The sequence below is a fragment of the Oryctolagus cuniculus genome, chromosome 15 (assembly GCF_964237555.1).
Source record: "Oryctolagus cuniculus chromosome 15, mOryCun1.1, whole genome shotgun sequence".
Classification (NCBI taxonomy): Eukaryota; Metazoa; Chordata; class Mammalia; order Lagomorpha; family Leporidae; genus Oryctolagus; species Oryctolagus cuniculus.
The window spans coordinates 62929823-62944783 of NC_091446.1; the positions used below are offsets into that span (position 1 = coordinate 62929823).

Here is a 14961-nt window from a genome sequence, read left to right on the forward strand (position 1 = left end):
CCAGCACCGGGGCTCGTGGAGCTGTTTAAAAATGCATTCTCCCATGTAAATTTCTGCTCCATCAATCCTGATGACATGTCAAACATCGCTATTGTTTCCTGAACAAATTGTACCGCGTGCCCTTCTCGGCAGATTTGTGCACAGGAGCAGAACTGCTCGCCGGCGCCGCCGCCTGCCGCCGCGGCTGGGACCCAGGGCTGGCGAGCGGCAGCTGGGCCCGCCATGCTCCAGAGCAGAAGCCCCGTGCGGGGCGCCTGGGCAGGCACGCGTGACGGCGGTGCGGGGCTGGCAGGGAGTGATTGAGTGGGTGCCTGCCGGCCCTCCCCGTCGGGAGACACACAGGTGGCCAGGGAGGGGGTAGAGGGGACTGCAGGGGCTGAGGCCAGGGGGCAGGGGGCGTGATGGAGGCTGAGTGGGTGTGTGTGCGTGTGATGGGTGGAGGTGGGGGTGTCTCTGGGAGGGGTCTACTGAACCAGACAGAGGACAAGAAGAAAGGGTTCTAGGAGAGTTTGTTGGTTGGGGGAGAAGGTGGGGGTGCAGGCAGGTGTCGGGGCTGCCTGAGACACAGAGAGAAGAGAACCTGTGTGTGTGTGTAGTTAGGGAAGTGTGTGAACTCAGCAGAGAGAGGACACAGGGCAGAAGCTTCCTGCCCTAAACAGGGTAGGGAAGTTAGTGCGTGAGAGGGGAGGGCTTCCATCCTGTCGGAGTGGCGACATCGGCGTTAGCAGCAGCCGAGGGAGGGCCTGTGGTTGAGAGGAGACCCCAGAGAACAGAGGGCGTGAGGCCTAGAGGTGCAGGCTAGACTCCGTGGGAGTTACAAGGCCTGGCATCTCCAGGACCATGAGCAGAAGGACAGCAGGTGCACAGATGGTATGCTGGGGCGGCTGGGCACGGAGTATGGGCAGGGTGGGCCTCCTGGGAGAGGCAGCCCTTGTCTGGGCAGACAGATGGAAGAGGGTAAGAGATGGTGGCTGTTCATTGCAGACAGGCTGTAAGGAAGGGGGAAGGAGAGACAGGGGACCTCCCCACTGCTGGACTGGTGCGTCCCTGGCAGTGGGCATGAGATGCTACAGCAGGCACCAGAGGACAGGGAGCTGGGCTGGACGTGGAGGCCGGGAGAACCTTCTTCGCGGGGTGTCAGGGGAAAGCCCCAGGAGACTGGAACGGGACTACACCTATAGCTCTTCTCCACAGGGTGCCGGGGGGTGGGGGGAGAGCCCGGGGGATTGGAATTGGATTGCACCTGTAGCCCTTCTCCACGGGGTGCCGGGGGGCTGGGGGAGAGCCCAGGGAATTGGAACAGGATTGAGCCTGTAGCTTCCCTGACTGCAATCCCAGACCAAGGCCAAGCTTGGGGCAGGGCGAGTGAGGGTCGCAATGGAGGGGCTGCGTCCTGGGGATGCGGAGATCCTGCTGCCTCTGCTGTGGGCATGGCTGGGGTTGCCGGGAGCCCACCCTCTCCAGGCCCGGGCCCGGGGGTGTGTGCGGAGAAGGAGAAGCGTGGACCCTGGGGCTGGGCTCCGGCACAGCCTCAGGGAGGAGCGGGGGCATGCCTTGAGTCCTTGGCCCTGACCTTGGTTGCTTGACCTGGGCAGGCTGGCCGGCCTCTCTGCGCCTCAGTCCCCTCCGTCTGTAAGGCGGGGGTGGTACAGGTGCTGGTGCTGGGAGGATGGGGTAAAGTCCAGAGCAGGAAGTGCGTGGCAGATGTTGTGGCCCACATTCAAGGCTCAGAGAGGCAGGAGCACCCTCTCGCCAACCCCGCACCGCAGCCGGGAGAGAGTGGTGCTTCCGGCTCAGGCCTGGCCAATCCGGGGCTGTGGTGTGCCTCCTCTCACCTTGTCTCAACCTTTGGAACGCCCCCCTGCCCACCCCTTCTCCCTGTGTGTGTGTAGATTTTTTTTTCCTTTCTGTCGGCCAAAGAAAATTACACTTGGGCTGGCGTTGTCTGTCACAGAAATAAGCACTTGTCGTGCAATTATCAAGGCCCAAACGAGAGAATTCATTTTGCTGGTAATGCCAGTGTTGGGGGAATCGGAGGAAGCACCTCATAAATCAGGCGCCCAGCCGCGCCCTCCCCCCATGTGCTGACCACAGGGGCAGGCGCTGGCCGCAAGGACAAGTGCTGACCACAGGGGCAGGTGCGGGGACAGGCGCTGACCACAGGGATGGGTGCTGACCATGGGGACAGGCACTGACCATGGGGACAAGAGCTGACCGTGGGGACAGGTGCTAAACATGGGAACAGGAGCTGACCACAGGGACAGACACTGACCACGGGGACAGGCGCTGACCATGGGGACAAGAGCTGACTATGGGGACAGGCACTGACCACAGGGATGGGTGCTGACCATGGGGACAGGCGCTGACCATGGGGACAGGCGCTGACTGCAGGGAGGGGCCTTATCAAAGAGATCTGCCATTTGGATCAGTCTCAGCTGGTGACCTCAGAGAGCTCTGGGCCCAAGTTCTCTGTCCCCCTGAGTTCTTAGCCCTGGCTGCACCTGGGCTGTTTAGTTCGTCCTCTGCCTGCTCTGGACATGTCGCTTTCCAGCGAGGGCCTGGTCGTGCTTACGGTGGCGACTTCAGTGCCTGGCGTAGCAGCCGGCAAGAGCTCGAAGCGCCTCCACTGGACGTGTGGCTGTGTGAGCGTCCGGCCACGTCCCCTCCACGTCCACTACTGCTTCACCATTGCCTTGAGTTTCCCGTGCCTCCTGCCTCCAGGGTTTGCCCAATGGGGGCTCCAGCAGGAGACCAGGGCTTTGGGAATGTTCTAGAAACCTCAGCGTCAGCCCATTGTCACTGCTCACTGGCCACCGTGATGACTGCAGGACAGCACACGGGCACCAGAATGTGTCACACAGATGTTGCAGAGGAGGCAACAGTGGCAGACACGTGAGGGCCTTTGCTATGCTGCCTGTATGTCCATGCCCTGCACCAGGCTCTGGGCACATCCAACCCCACGCCCCATGTGTGAAACAGCCTTTGTGCTGTCAGGGCTGGGAGTCTGAGTGAGCACCCCTGGGGCCAGGGGTGGGTGGGTGGGGACAGGAGGGAGCAGGTGGCGGAGGAAGACCCGCCCTCCAGGCAGAGCCAATGCCGGGTTAGAGGTGAGGCTGGACCCGGAGGGCAGAGAACACGAGTGGAGGAGGGGCTTTCCCTTGCGAGCCGACTTGTTGCCCCCCCAAGGCCCAGGGCACCCCGCAGTGGGCCTCTGTGCCCATGTCGGCTGCCCCCACCCTGGCCAGGGCCCGCAGGCGGTTCTTCATCCTCAACTGCTTCGTGCATTTGAAGAAGGGAAGCCCCCGCCCCTCGCGGCTCCGCACGCATGTGGCGCTGTGTGGCCGTCACACCAAGGACTCTCCAGTCTTCCCTGGTGAGCAGGGTGAGCGGGCACAGGGTCACTGTGGGAGCCAGGGCCGTGCTCAGTCAGCCTGTAGAAGGGAGAACGGCTTGGGGGCCAGAGGTGGACCCCCAGGTGGAGGGGACGGAACGAGGAGACCTGCGGGAGTCTGCCCACCCTGATGGTTCTGCAGGGCACGCGGCTCCGGAGGGCTCAGCCGCGGGTCTACACACGCCCTCTGGTGGGGGTGAGGTTGGGGGTGCGAGGGACTAGCCCAGGCCCCCGCCCGCCTGCGGTCCCAGCTGCCTTCTCCCCGTGTGCCTTTCTTTGTACTCCCTCCTCCTGTCTGCCCCGTCCCCCTGCCCCACCCTTCCTTCTCTCCACCCTCCTCCTCACTATCATCTGCTGCCCATGTTCCAGCCTTGGGAGGGGTCTCCAGTGGGCCAGCCCCATCTGTGTTGGACACAGAGCCTGGCAGGTGCCAGCCCTGCCCTGCTGCTGCCTCAGGCCTGTCTCCCCGAGGAGGCCCTGTCGGGGCGCCCGTGACCAGGGCTGTTGGTCCTGGCCTGGAACTGAGGCCTCCACCCCCCACCCCGCTCCCACCCCCAGGGGCTCACTGGTGTCGCAGTCACACTCCTTCCCCACCTGAGCCACGGTTGGTGCCGACTGACTGCTGGGCCCAGGCGTGAAGCCAAGCGAAGGTTCTGGGTCCCTGGAAGGAGCTGTGAGGCGGAGCCTATGTCTCCCCACTCCTCTGGGGTAGCCAGGATGAGGGTGTGACTGGATGGTGCGGGCTCGGATCCCAACGAGGTTCTTTCTCTAGCTGTTGCTCCGCCCCAGCCTCAGTTTCCCCATCTGTAAAGTGGGGGCGGCACTAATAGTACCAGCTGTGGCCTAGGGAGTGAAGGACTGATGGGTCTAAGGTGCTGGAGGAAATAGCTCAGGGCGGGGGCTGCCCAGCAGGGAGTCAGTCCTGGCTGGCGGGGGGCTCCTGGCACTCAGCAGCGTCCCCCAAGGACCTGTGGTGAACTCTGAGGCTGGCACGGTGGTGGCAGGGCCAGAGGCAGGCATGTGGGCGCAGGAGCGGCAGCGGCACGAGAGGCGGCCCTGGGAGAGCGGGCAGCCCCGAGCCCCGGCCACATCTTCCGGAAGGCCAAACCCTCAAGCCTTGGGCATGAACGTTAGTTCATCCCCGCCATCCAGGAGGGGGATTTCTTCTTCGTGTGTTGGCCTACCTTCCCCAGGGGAAGAGCTGGAAGAGGAATGAGCTTTCTCCTGAGAAAAAGGCTGATGGTAAGGAACACGGGGTTTCGTAGATTCCATAAACTCTGGGAGCTTTAAAAGGAGCCTTGCAAATTCTCTGGCGCAAAGGCATCGATGTGTTTTTGTCAATGGGGCCTTTGTCCACTTGGGCGTGCCAAGCGTGAGACGGATAGAAGTGGGCCCCACAGCCAGTCTGTGGTCTTTCTCTCCTGGTGTGGAGGTGGACGGCCATCAGCCCCACAGCAGCAGCCTGCGGACACTACAGGGGTCACACCCAGGGCAGTGCCGGGCACAGCGTGGTGTGTGTGAGTGACAGGCACGCTACAGTAGCTAACCCCTGTGAGAACTGCCATCGCCCTGGGGAAGGCAGGGGCTGTGCTGGGATGGGGCAGGGAGACCAGCTCCACCCTCCAAGTGCTTCTGACCCTGGAGGGGTGACAGAGCTACCCCAGGCCTTCCGGGGACCTGGGCCTCAGTGTTGTGATCTGTGAGATGGGCGGAAGTGTCTGTCTTCCCGGCACATGGATGGTAGTGAGGGTGAAGTGAAGCCATGCAAACGTGTGTGTCCTTTGAGAGGTCAGAGGTGTGACAGCCGCACGGGCTGCCAGTGGCCACCATCACCCCGTGTCACCAGCATGGGGCTGGCCCCTCCCCCTCTAGACCCTTTGGACTGCAAGTGACAGAGACCCAGCTTGCAGCAGGCTGGGCAAAAGGGGTCACAACGCACCCGAGCCAAAGCCACGGCGGGAAGGGAAGTCCGAGTCAGGACCCTGAAACTGCCGGGGCTCGGTGGCTCCACCCTCACCCACCGAGTCCCGGCTGCACTCCTGGAGGGCGGCCCCGACCCCCAGTCCCTGTGCATGGCCAGGGCCGGGCAGCCAGACCCACTCCTGCCGCTTAGCCCTGCAGAGGAGGAGTCGAGGGAGACGGGGGAGGTGGCAGCAGCCTGTGATGGAAGGCAAGGCCTGGGCTGGAGGAGTGGGCGAGAGAAGCAGGTTTCCTGGGACCCTCGCTGGGCCGGGCAGTAAGGCTTCTCCTTCTCACCGTTGTAGGCCACGGACAACGACGTGGGCACCTTCGGGGAAGTCAACTACTTCTTCAGTGATGACCCTGACAGGTAAGGCCCTGACCCTGGCCCCTCCACAGGGGCCCTGTGCTGCTCACGTGGGCCGAGGTCTGGGGTGCTGGGCCCTGTGTCACTCACGTGGGCCAGGGGTCCGGGTGCTGGGCACTATGCCCCTTACACGGGCCAGGGGTTTGGGTGCTGGGCCCTGTGTCACTCATGTGGGGCTTGGCCCCGGTTGTGGTGCAATGTGAATGGTGCCCTCGGAGCTCTCCGGGCCTGCCTTCTCCAAGCCCCCACAGGCAGCACTGCCTTGGGAATGGAGCAGACCGTGTCTCCAGAAGGCGCTGACGGTCGCTCCCCGCTGCCCCGGCTGCCGCTGTAGGAAGCCCTATGTGTACCGGGACTTGGCCAGGTGCTCTGGGTGTGCTGTGTCCCGCAGGCCCCACACTGAACACTGAGCCCGCGCTAGGCAGTTCCCGCCCCCTGCTTGCAGATGAGACCAAGGTGCTTGTGCAGAGTCCCGCAGCCGCCAAGTGCAGGGTGGGGCTCCTGCAGGCTCCTCACCCCTAGGAGCTCCGCGTCCCGCAGGAGGGGTGCCTGAGGCGCAGCAGCCATCAGCTGGGTGGCTCCCCTCGTGCCCTGAGCTGTGCCAGCCTGGCCCTGCCCCCAGCAGAGTGACATGGTTCCGGGCGGGGCTTGGGCCACCTCTTCCCTCCATCCTCAGTTCACTTGAGCCCATGGAGAATGCTCTCGCTGGTTTTTAACATGAGACCAGGCCACGCTGAAGCGCAGGGCAGGTCACCTTCTGAACCCAAAGGACCCGCTGCCTTCCGAGGCCGAGAGGAGATAAGACGTGGCCGGCAGTGTACGTCACCTGGTGGGTGACTGAGAGGCTGGAGGCTGGAGACTGGCTCACGCACCTGGCCCATCTCGGCCACTCGGGGGAGGCCGGGTAGAGGCTCAGAACTGGAGGCGAGAGACGGGCCTGGGCCTGGGGGTTAAGACATGGGCTGGGACATGGCGTCCTGTGGCGGAGGGCCCGGTGCAGCTCCCAGTGGGGCTTCCCTCTCCACTAATGCGACCCTGGGAGGCAGCAGGTGACGGCTGCAGTAGTTGGGTCCTCGCCACCCCTGTGGGACGCCTGAATGGAGTTTCAAGCTCCTGGCTTTAGCCTGGTCCACCCCAGCAGCCACAGGCATTTGCAGAGTGACCCATCTCCTCCTCTCTGCCCTTCAAATGCATTTTTTTAAGAATGAGAAAAAGGCAGCGGCAGCGGCTGCCTGCACAGGGACCCACGCGGGCTCTCGGGCAGCACTTGCTCTCCTGGTCTTGTCTGATCATCTTGGGTCTTCCCGAGTCTTCACACCTTCTGGGCTTAGAGCTTTGCCTGCGTCAGAGCCAAGACCTTCCAGGCTTGGTGGCTGGCGGCTGGGGACGAGGCGTGAGCACACAGATGTCCGCTGACAGCTCAGAGGAGGCGCCCGTCTGAGGAGGGGGAGGGGCAGTTGGAGGGCAGCCTTGCTGCACCTCGCCAGGCCCCAGAGACATTTGCCAGCCTCTCACCTGACGCCGAGTCCCTCGAGCTGAAGACCGTGGGTCAATGCCGTGAGAGGACCAAGCACCCCTCCCTGGCTGAGGCTGCACTGCCTGTTCAGAGCAGCTGGGTGCAAACCATCTGGGGTGGCAGGATTTCTGGCCCAGCGTCCTGCAGCGTCAGTATTCCGGCCAGCGGAAACCCCTGTGGGCACTAAGAGAACGTCGTCCTGCCAGTTTGCTCCTGGGCTAAGTCAGCCTGCTCCTGCGCTCAGCACCCAGCCACCCCATCCCGCCTGTCCGCCCCCTTCAGAAGTAGCTGCCCTCGGGCCGGTGTTGCGGTGTGAGACACTGCCTGAGACGCCAGCATCCCATATGGCCACCGGTTCGAGTCCTGGCTGCTCCTCTTCTGATCCAGCTCCCTGCTGATGCACCTAAGAAAGCAACAAAACATGGCCCAGGTCCTTGGGGCCCTGTACCCACTTGGGAGACCCAGATGGAGCTCCTGGCTCCCAGCTTGGCCTGACCCAACCTTGGCCATTGCAGCCATTTGGGGAGTGAACCAGCAGATAGAAGATCTGTCTCTGTTGTGCCTCCTCCCTCTCTGTCACTCCAACTTTCAAATAAGTAAAATAAATAATTTTTAAAAGAGAATAAAGAAGTGTCTGCTCTTGTGTAGGGAGAATGAAGGAGAGGCTAGACTTCTGACTTGGTGCATTTTTCTTTGTCGCCTTGGTGAGAACAGGCCGTTACCTGCAAGCCCGCTCTCACCAGGGCGGCCTCTCTGTCCCACCTCCCCCGCCCCAACACAGGTTCTCCCTGGACAAGGACACCGGACTCATCGTGCTGATTGCCAGATTGGACTTCGAGCTCATCCAGCGCTTCACCTTGACCGTCATCGCCCGGGACGGGGGCGGGGAGGAGACCACGGGCCGGGTCAGGATCAACGTGCTGGACGTCAATGACAACGTGCCCACCTTTCAGAAGGACGCCTACGTGGGCGCCCTGCGGGAGAACGAGCCTTCTGTCACGCAGCTGGTGCGGCTGCGGGTGAGAGCCCGGGCCCTGTGGTGCAGGCCCTTGGCTGGTCCCGGCCCCTGCATTTCCCCCTTGGGAAGCCACTATGGGAGGTGCCAACCTTGAGTTGGGGGTCAATCTTTGGGCTGTGTGGGACCCCCTGTGAGCACCACCTCCCATCCCCGTGACACCCATGGGGCTGCATGGACCATACCCAGCATCAGCTTATGTTTCAGGCCCCCATGTAGTAAAAGGATGCCCCTGTCTCCCATGGCAAGGACACCGAGTGGACGGCATTCCCCATCCAAGCCCTCAGGGCTGCTTCGAATTTAGCACCTGCTGCCGCTGAATGGAGCCACAGAGGCCTGGGGTCCAGTCCTGCTTTCCGGAAGGGGTGCAGGAGGGGAGAGGCAGGCCAGGGAGGACACAGCCAGGGCAGCATGAGAACGGGGCTCTAGGCTACAAGTGTCACCGGCGGGGAGTCCCCACCCCACTTTCAGACCTCCGGCTAGAGACGTCTCAGTGTCATTCCCTTCCCCAGGGCCCAAAGCCCCAGGTCCAGAGCCTCCACTTGGAACTTGCTTCTGAGGCAGGCAGGGGTGGAGAGGCGGGTGGGCGTGGGCCGCCCCCTGTGGCCATGGCTCCCCTAGGACCCTGTCCTCTCCACCCGCCTCAGCTCCAGGCACACCCGGAGTGGTGGGGACCCCCAGAGGCCCTCGAGGGTCAGAGGCAACCTGGAAAGAAGCTAAGCAGGTCAGCTAGCCCAGAAGACAGCCAAGGGGAAGAGGGTCCCTGGCCCCATTCCCAGTACTCCTTTCTTGCAGTATGCATTTATTAGACACCTGCTGTGTGACACACACTGTGCCAGGCTCCAGGGGTGCAGCAGGAGTCAAGAACCCAAGTGCCTGCTGGCGTGAAGCTGGCCGTGTCCGCAAGGCAGGCGGAAGTTAAACGGGGAGCGGCAGCCGGGAGTGAGAGAGGGACGGGCGGGTGGGGGCGGGCGCACAGCGCAGGCCCAGCGTGCTTCCTGTTGCTGTAGCAACACGCCTGAGGCCAGGCCATAGAAAGAAGTGGCTCATTTAGCTCCCAGTAGGAGACAAGGACAGTTCAGATTGGCAGGCCCCACTGGTTCGGCCTCTGGTGAGGGCCTCTTGGTCCATTCCAGCACGGCAGGAGGTGTTGCGGCAGGGGTTTAGGGGAGATGGAGAGACCCCATAGCAGATCAGACAGCCAGAGGGGCTCAGAGGCCCGGCCTGCTCTGGTGGGGACTACCAGAGCTCCAGAGAGCTACACTGGGTGGCCTACCTGTCTCCCACTAGTCCCTGCCTCTTAAAGGTCCCACCACCTCGTAACACCTCCAGGCTGGGCACCAGGCCTCCAGCGCCTGCACCCTTGGGGGATTCTGCAGGCTCACGGGGCCACGTCTGCCCTCTCCCTCCAGGCCACAGATGAGGACTCCCCGCCGAACAACCAGATCACCTACAGCATCGTCAACGCCTCCGCCTTTGGCAGCTACTTCGACATCAGCGTGTACGAGGGCTACGGAGGTAGGCGAGGCCTGCTGGGGGCGGGGGTCGCACACCTCTGGGTGCTGGCCGGCGTGGTAGAGTCCGGCCCTCTGTCTCCCAGATGCACTGCACTGCTCAGGAAGCCACCGCAAGCTCCTTGCCTTAGCGTCCCCGGCAGGTGGCACATCAGCCTGACCTTTGTCCCAGGCCACAGCTGGCCCTCCAGGGAAGCCAGGGGCCTGGAGTTCCCAGAATTGGTGGGGTGCATGCTGCTTGCCACGCTGCCTGGGCAGACCCGTGGGGCAGACAGAGGCCCCACCCACTAGGCCTCCCTGCCTCTGTGGCAGACCTAGGACCCCTCTCAGCCTTCCCAGATCCCAGCCTGTCCCTCCCTGGCCCACAGGCAGTTCCTCCCTCTGCACCTTGTGCCGGCAGCCTCACGTGCATTCTGCCCCCTGCCTAAGGCCCTGGCAGGGAGAGCAGAGCAGCAGCCCCAAGCTCCAAGGTCCCCGGAGAGACCAGCGTGCTTCTTGGGGAGGCGCGCAGGCCCAGAGACGCGGAGCAGGGGCCACCCGAGGTCGCCCAGCAGAGCTGCCCGTTCACTCTCAGCCGCCCGCCCCCCAGCATTGGCCACTTTGCACCCCTGGTCGCTGTCCCCTCGCAGGCCCCACCTCATCGGTTCCTTCTGCCAGGAGGGCCCTGCCTCCCTGCCCTTGGCCCTGCTCCCGGTGGGGGTGAAGCTCTGAGGACTCCCCTGACGCCTCCCTCCTTCCCCTCCCCACCCTGGAAGCATCCCTAACGCCGAAGGCCAGGTCTGTGCCACCAGGACAGATGGACATGCACCGGTGGCTCTAGGCTCATCCCCGGCCCCTGCGCTATAGAAATCGCAGTCCGGGCCCCGGAGGCCCCAGGCCAGCATGCCGCCCCTCTTCAAACAGCTCCAAAGTTCCATGTCACCTGCCCGCCCTCAGCTAGAAGAACCCCCTTAGGTGCCGTGTCGCTAAAGCCAACGGCTCATTTGCCTTGTCCCAGTGGAAAATCGTGGTGGTGCCCTGGCACCCCCATCTCAAGCCTATGCACCCCTCGCATGGCTTAGCCCAGAACAGGACCCCATGAGAGTTCCTGCAGGGGCAGTGGGGGAGGGGACCGTAGCAGGGACCAGGCATCTGCACTCCCTGCAAATCCTGCCTTGCCCGTTGGCGCTCTTCAGCCTCCTCTGAGCAGAGCCCCGCAAGAGGGGAGGCCTGCAGCCCCTAGCCCGAGTCTCCCCAGGACAGCCGCACCCTGCTCCAGGGGCCTTGGGGTGGGCAGGGAGGGTGTGGAGGGTCACGGAGGAGGGGAGGAAGGGCAGAGCAGGCGACAGGAGAAATAGCTGGGGCCACAGGAGCCAGAGCAGGGACCCCATAGCCCCATGCTGGGCCCTGCACAGTGAACAGAGTGGGGGTGGCAAAGGGGTGGGGCTTCAGAAGACAAGGCATGACCCTGTCCCCCGAGGAGCTTCTAGACCAAGTGGGGAAAGGCATAAAGAAAAGGCCGGGTGAATGGGAAGACCCGCAGACAGACGGACAAGCAGGCAGTGGTGCCTCCCAGGGAGGGGCCTGGGCTCTGGACTCAGCCACACTGGGCTCCGTTAAGTTCCTCTAGTGACCTTGGATGAGTCTCTGAGCCTCTCTGAGCTTGGTTTCTCCATTACCACTGGCAGTCACGGCCCGGCGAGCTCGGCACAGCGCCATCCGTGCACCTGGCTCCCCACCGTGAGGTCCACACGCAGGTGCAGGAGAGGACACCAGGGCAGAGCTGGCCTCAGCTGTGCCAGCCCCGGCCCCTGCCCAGACACTCCCCGGCGGGCTGGGCTGGGCTTGAGGGGCTGCCTCCAGGGGGCCATGTTCCTGTTGTTTCAGTGATCAGCGTGAGCCGGCCCCTGGATTACGAGCAGATACCCAATGGGCTCATCTATCTGACGGTCATGGCCAAGGACGCCGGCAACCCCCCCCTCAACAGCACTGTCCCGGTCATCATTGAGGTGTTCGTAAGTATCCGAGGCTGCTGGCCTGGCCCTGCCAGAGTTGGGGTGGCGAGTGCCTCCCAGTGTCGGGGCCCTGCCTGGCCTGGGGGTGTGGTAGGATGCAGTGCCCCACCTCCTTGGCTGTCCCCACAGTGACCTGGGCTGTTCCACCAAACCCCTGCCTCAGCTGCCACAGTGAGGCTACCTCCCAGCACTGCCAGGGGAGGCCGTGGGCCCTGGAACTCAAGAATTGAGACAAGGGGCCCTGCTCTGACCTCGCCTGTGGTCCTCGGGACACCTCAGAGAGGAATGGAGCTGAGATCCGGCCAGGAGGACATGGCATGGAGTCCCTCCTTCCTGGCCTCGCTCTGTGAAGGCTCAGGGAATGCTGGGAGGTCGTCTTCTCCCTTCTCCCGCGCTCTCCCCACTTTGTCCTTCCTTCCTCTCCCCACTCCTCTGGAGCGGCCTGAAGCCCAGCCGCGGCTGGTGTGGCCTGAGTGGCGAGCAAACCCCGGCGCTTCCCATGTCTCGAGTGCCCTCTGCACTGGTTCCCCTGCCGCATGCCACCCCTCCCCCCGCCACTGATCTCAGGGATTCGGGGCATGGGCTGACCACAGGGCAGACCCTGGACAAGGCAAGCCCCAGCCTCTGGCTGGGAGGGTGATAGGGTGATCTGGGAGGGTGATTGGGTGTTAATGAAAGTGCGGGGGCATCACAGGCTCCCAGATTAGGTCAGATGTCAGGTGAGGAGCCTGCTGAGATCTGATGTCAGCCAGGAAAGCTCACCCCCGCCAGCCTGGCCGCCTGGCCTTCCCACACCAGGCTCTAACACACCTCACCCTCTCCCCGGAGGCCGATGCCCCAGGGCCAGCTCCCGAGCCACAGGGTCCTTGTGACAGGAGAGCTTGTGTACTTGCCGATCGGTGGAACTCAAAAGTCGCAGCAGTGCCTCGGGGAGCCCTCCCAGCGGGCAGGTGGGAGCCGGATTTCAGGGTGGCCGGGAGGCCGAGGCTGTGCAGGCTCTGGGACAGCAAAGGGACCACAGAACCAGCGACTTGCTTCTGGAGCCAGTGTGTCTGCCCCGGGCGCCAGGGAGTGGCAGGGGATGAAGGACAGGGCAGATGAGAGCCACAGAAGTGGACTTGCACTCGAAGCCACCCGCCTCCAGATGCCAAGGGCGGTGCCCAAGGGTGGGAACGCCCTCCCTGCCAACTGTAACCTCTCCCTGACATTCCTCACCGTGTGGCCTGACCCTGCCCGCAGCCCTCACATCCCACCCCTTGCCTGGCCACACCCATGCCCACACCCACACCCCTGAGCACCTGCCCAGGGCTGGGCCGGCATCCCTGGACAGGACATGAGAGCTTGCTGCAGTAAGCCAGGTGCTTGCACACTGCCTAGACCCTTGCTGTCCCATTTTACAGATGAGGAAACTGAGGCCCAGGGAGATAACACAGCCGGCCCAGGGGTCCCTTCCTCATTTATTGATGGGATTTGACCCCTGGGTGGACATTGTTGCCAGTACAGCCTTCCAGCGAGCACCTCGGTCATCCCCGTCCATGAGTGACTGAGTTCCTTGTGCACAGAACTACCTGGGCACGTAGCAGAGGGCACATTCTAAGCTGGTGGCTGAGAGGACGGCCCGAGACGCCGCGTTTCTACCGAGCACCCAAGTGACGCCGACCGTGCTGCTCAGGCGACCCCACTTCAAGGAGCTTGAATAAGGAGATTCTGAAACCCAGAGACTGCCCCCAGCCCCAGGCCCTGCCCCAGCTGCAGCTCAGTTAGGGCAGGAACCTGAGCGAGGGGCTGAGCACATCTCCTGTGGGCTGTGAGTCCCAGTAGCCCACAGCCTCCCTCCCTGGACTGGAGAACCCCCGTGGGTGGGGGGTGGGCGGGAGCCGGGGCCCCACACCCTGAGAAGGGACGCCATCGCCACAAGCCCTCAGCGCTGCCATGCGGGTCAACAGGAACCCTGCACATCTTCTGTTCCTCCCCTGGCCAACCGGGCCCTCTGGCGGCAGAAGGCTGTGGTAGCCAGACCAGGTGCGGCCATGGCTGGGGGTGAACTCATCTCTGGACAGCGCAGTCACTCATGTCTAAGGACCACACTTGAAAAGGTCACCGCCTTCAGGTTGATTTTGCACGTGGGTGGTTTTTAAGTAGCTGTCACTTGGCGCAGCTGCCTCCTCCCTGCAGCCCTGGTGGGGGAAGCCGTGGACCGGTGCGGTGTGGGCCGCAGGAGGTGGCAAATGGCGGCGAGTACTGAACAGGGCGTGGGTGGGGAGAGGCAGATCGCAGCCAGCCACCGGCGGGCGCCAAGGGGCTCCGGCGAGCCCAGCCAGGTGACTCCTTTCGATCCGCTGCTTGTTGGTTTTTAATAAAGAAGTCAAACTCGGTTTGTAGATTTCCCATTAGGGGACAATAAGCTTTTGTAGAGGGAGCCGCTGAATTAGAACTAATAGCGAATGCAGTGCCAGGATCCGGGGAAATATCACCGCTAATAAGTTTCTGCCTCGTGCTCTGTCGCTGACATTCTCGGCGCCACTTTGTGCAGCTGAGCAGAAGCTCGGATGTGTGTGCATGTGGGGAGCATGGGCCGGGCCGGGGGCGGGGCGTGCCCAGGCATGCCCAGGGGCGCGGGACATCAGCTGTGTGGGCAGAGGGACCAGTCAGCACAGGTCCCGGGCACTCAGAGCCAGAGGCCAAGGAGAGCTTTCCTGCCGGGTGCCACCACCCAGCACCCTTCTCTGCAGTTCCCAGGGTGGGCAGCCAGATAGCATACCTCTGTCTCTGTCACATTGCTCAGCCAGGGGGCCTTGATAAAGGACCCTGCCCCCCAGCGAGCCCCCCGTTCTGTGAGGTGAAACCCTTGGAGTGGGATCCACTGAAGACTGCAGCATCAGGACCCCCAGGGTCTCCAGCTCTGCACTGGGCTCTTGGAACTGGGGGAAGACTCAGGGAAGACTAAAGAGAGCCTGGGGGGCTTCCTGGAAGAGGGGGCTGGGATGGCTTCTTTTTGTCTGTTGATTGGTTTGTTTAAAGCTTTATTTATTTATTTGAAAGGTAGAGTTAGAGAGAGAGAGAGAGAGAGAGAGAAAGAGAGAGAGAGAAAGAGAGACCTTCCTTGTGCTGGTTCATTCCCCAAATGGCCACAACACCTGGGGCTGGGCCAGGCTGAAGCCAGGAGTAGGTAACTCCATCTTGCTCTCGCCTCTGGGTGACAGGA

General features: G+C 63.0%; 1 protein-coding gene across 3 annotated transcripts in view; it reads left to right on the top strand.

Annotated features, from left to right (window-relative positions):
* CDH23 (cadherin related 23) overlaps nt 1-14961 on the top strand; it is a 361784-nt gene that overhangs the window by 236049 nt on the left and 110774 nt on the right. For all 3 annotated transcript variants that reach the window (XR_011382433.1, XM_070057798.1, XM_051823796.2), the window contains exons 14-17: nt 5656-5720; nt 8015-8252; nt 9661-9766; nt 11629-11756. Coding sequence is in view for 2 of the 3 variants with exons in the window: in XM_070057798.1 (XP_069913899.1) it covers nt 5656-5720; nt 8015-8252; nt 9661-9766; nt 11629-11756 (537 nt within the window). In the remaining variant the exon portion in view is untranslated. The remainder of the gene's footprint in view (nt 1-5655; nt 5721-8014; nt 8253-9660; nt 9767-11628; nt 11757-14961) is intronic.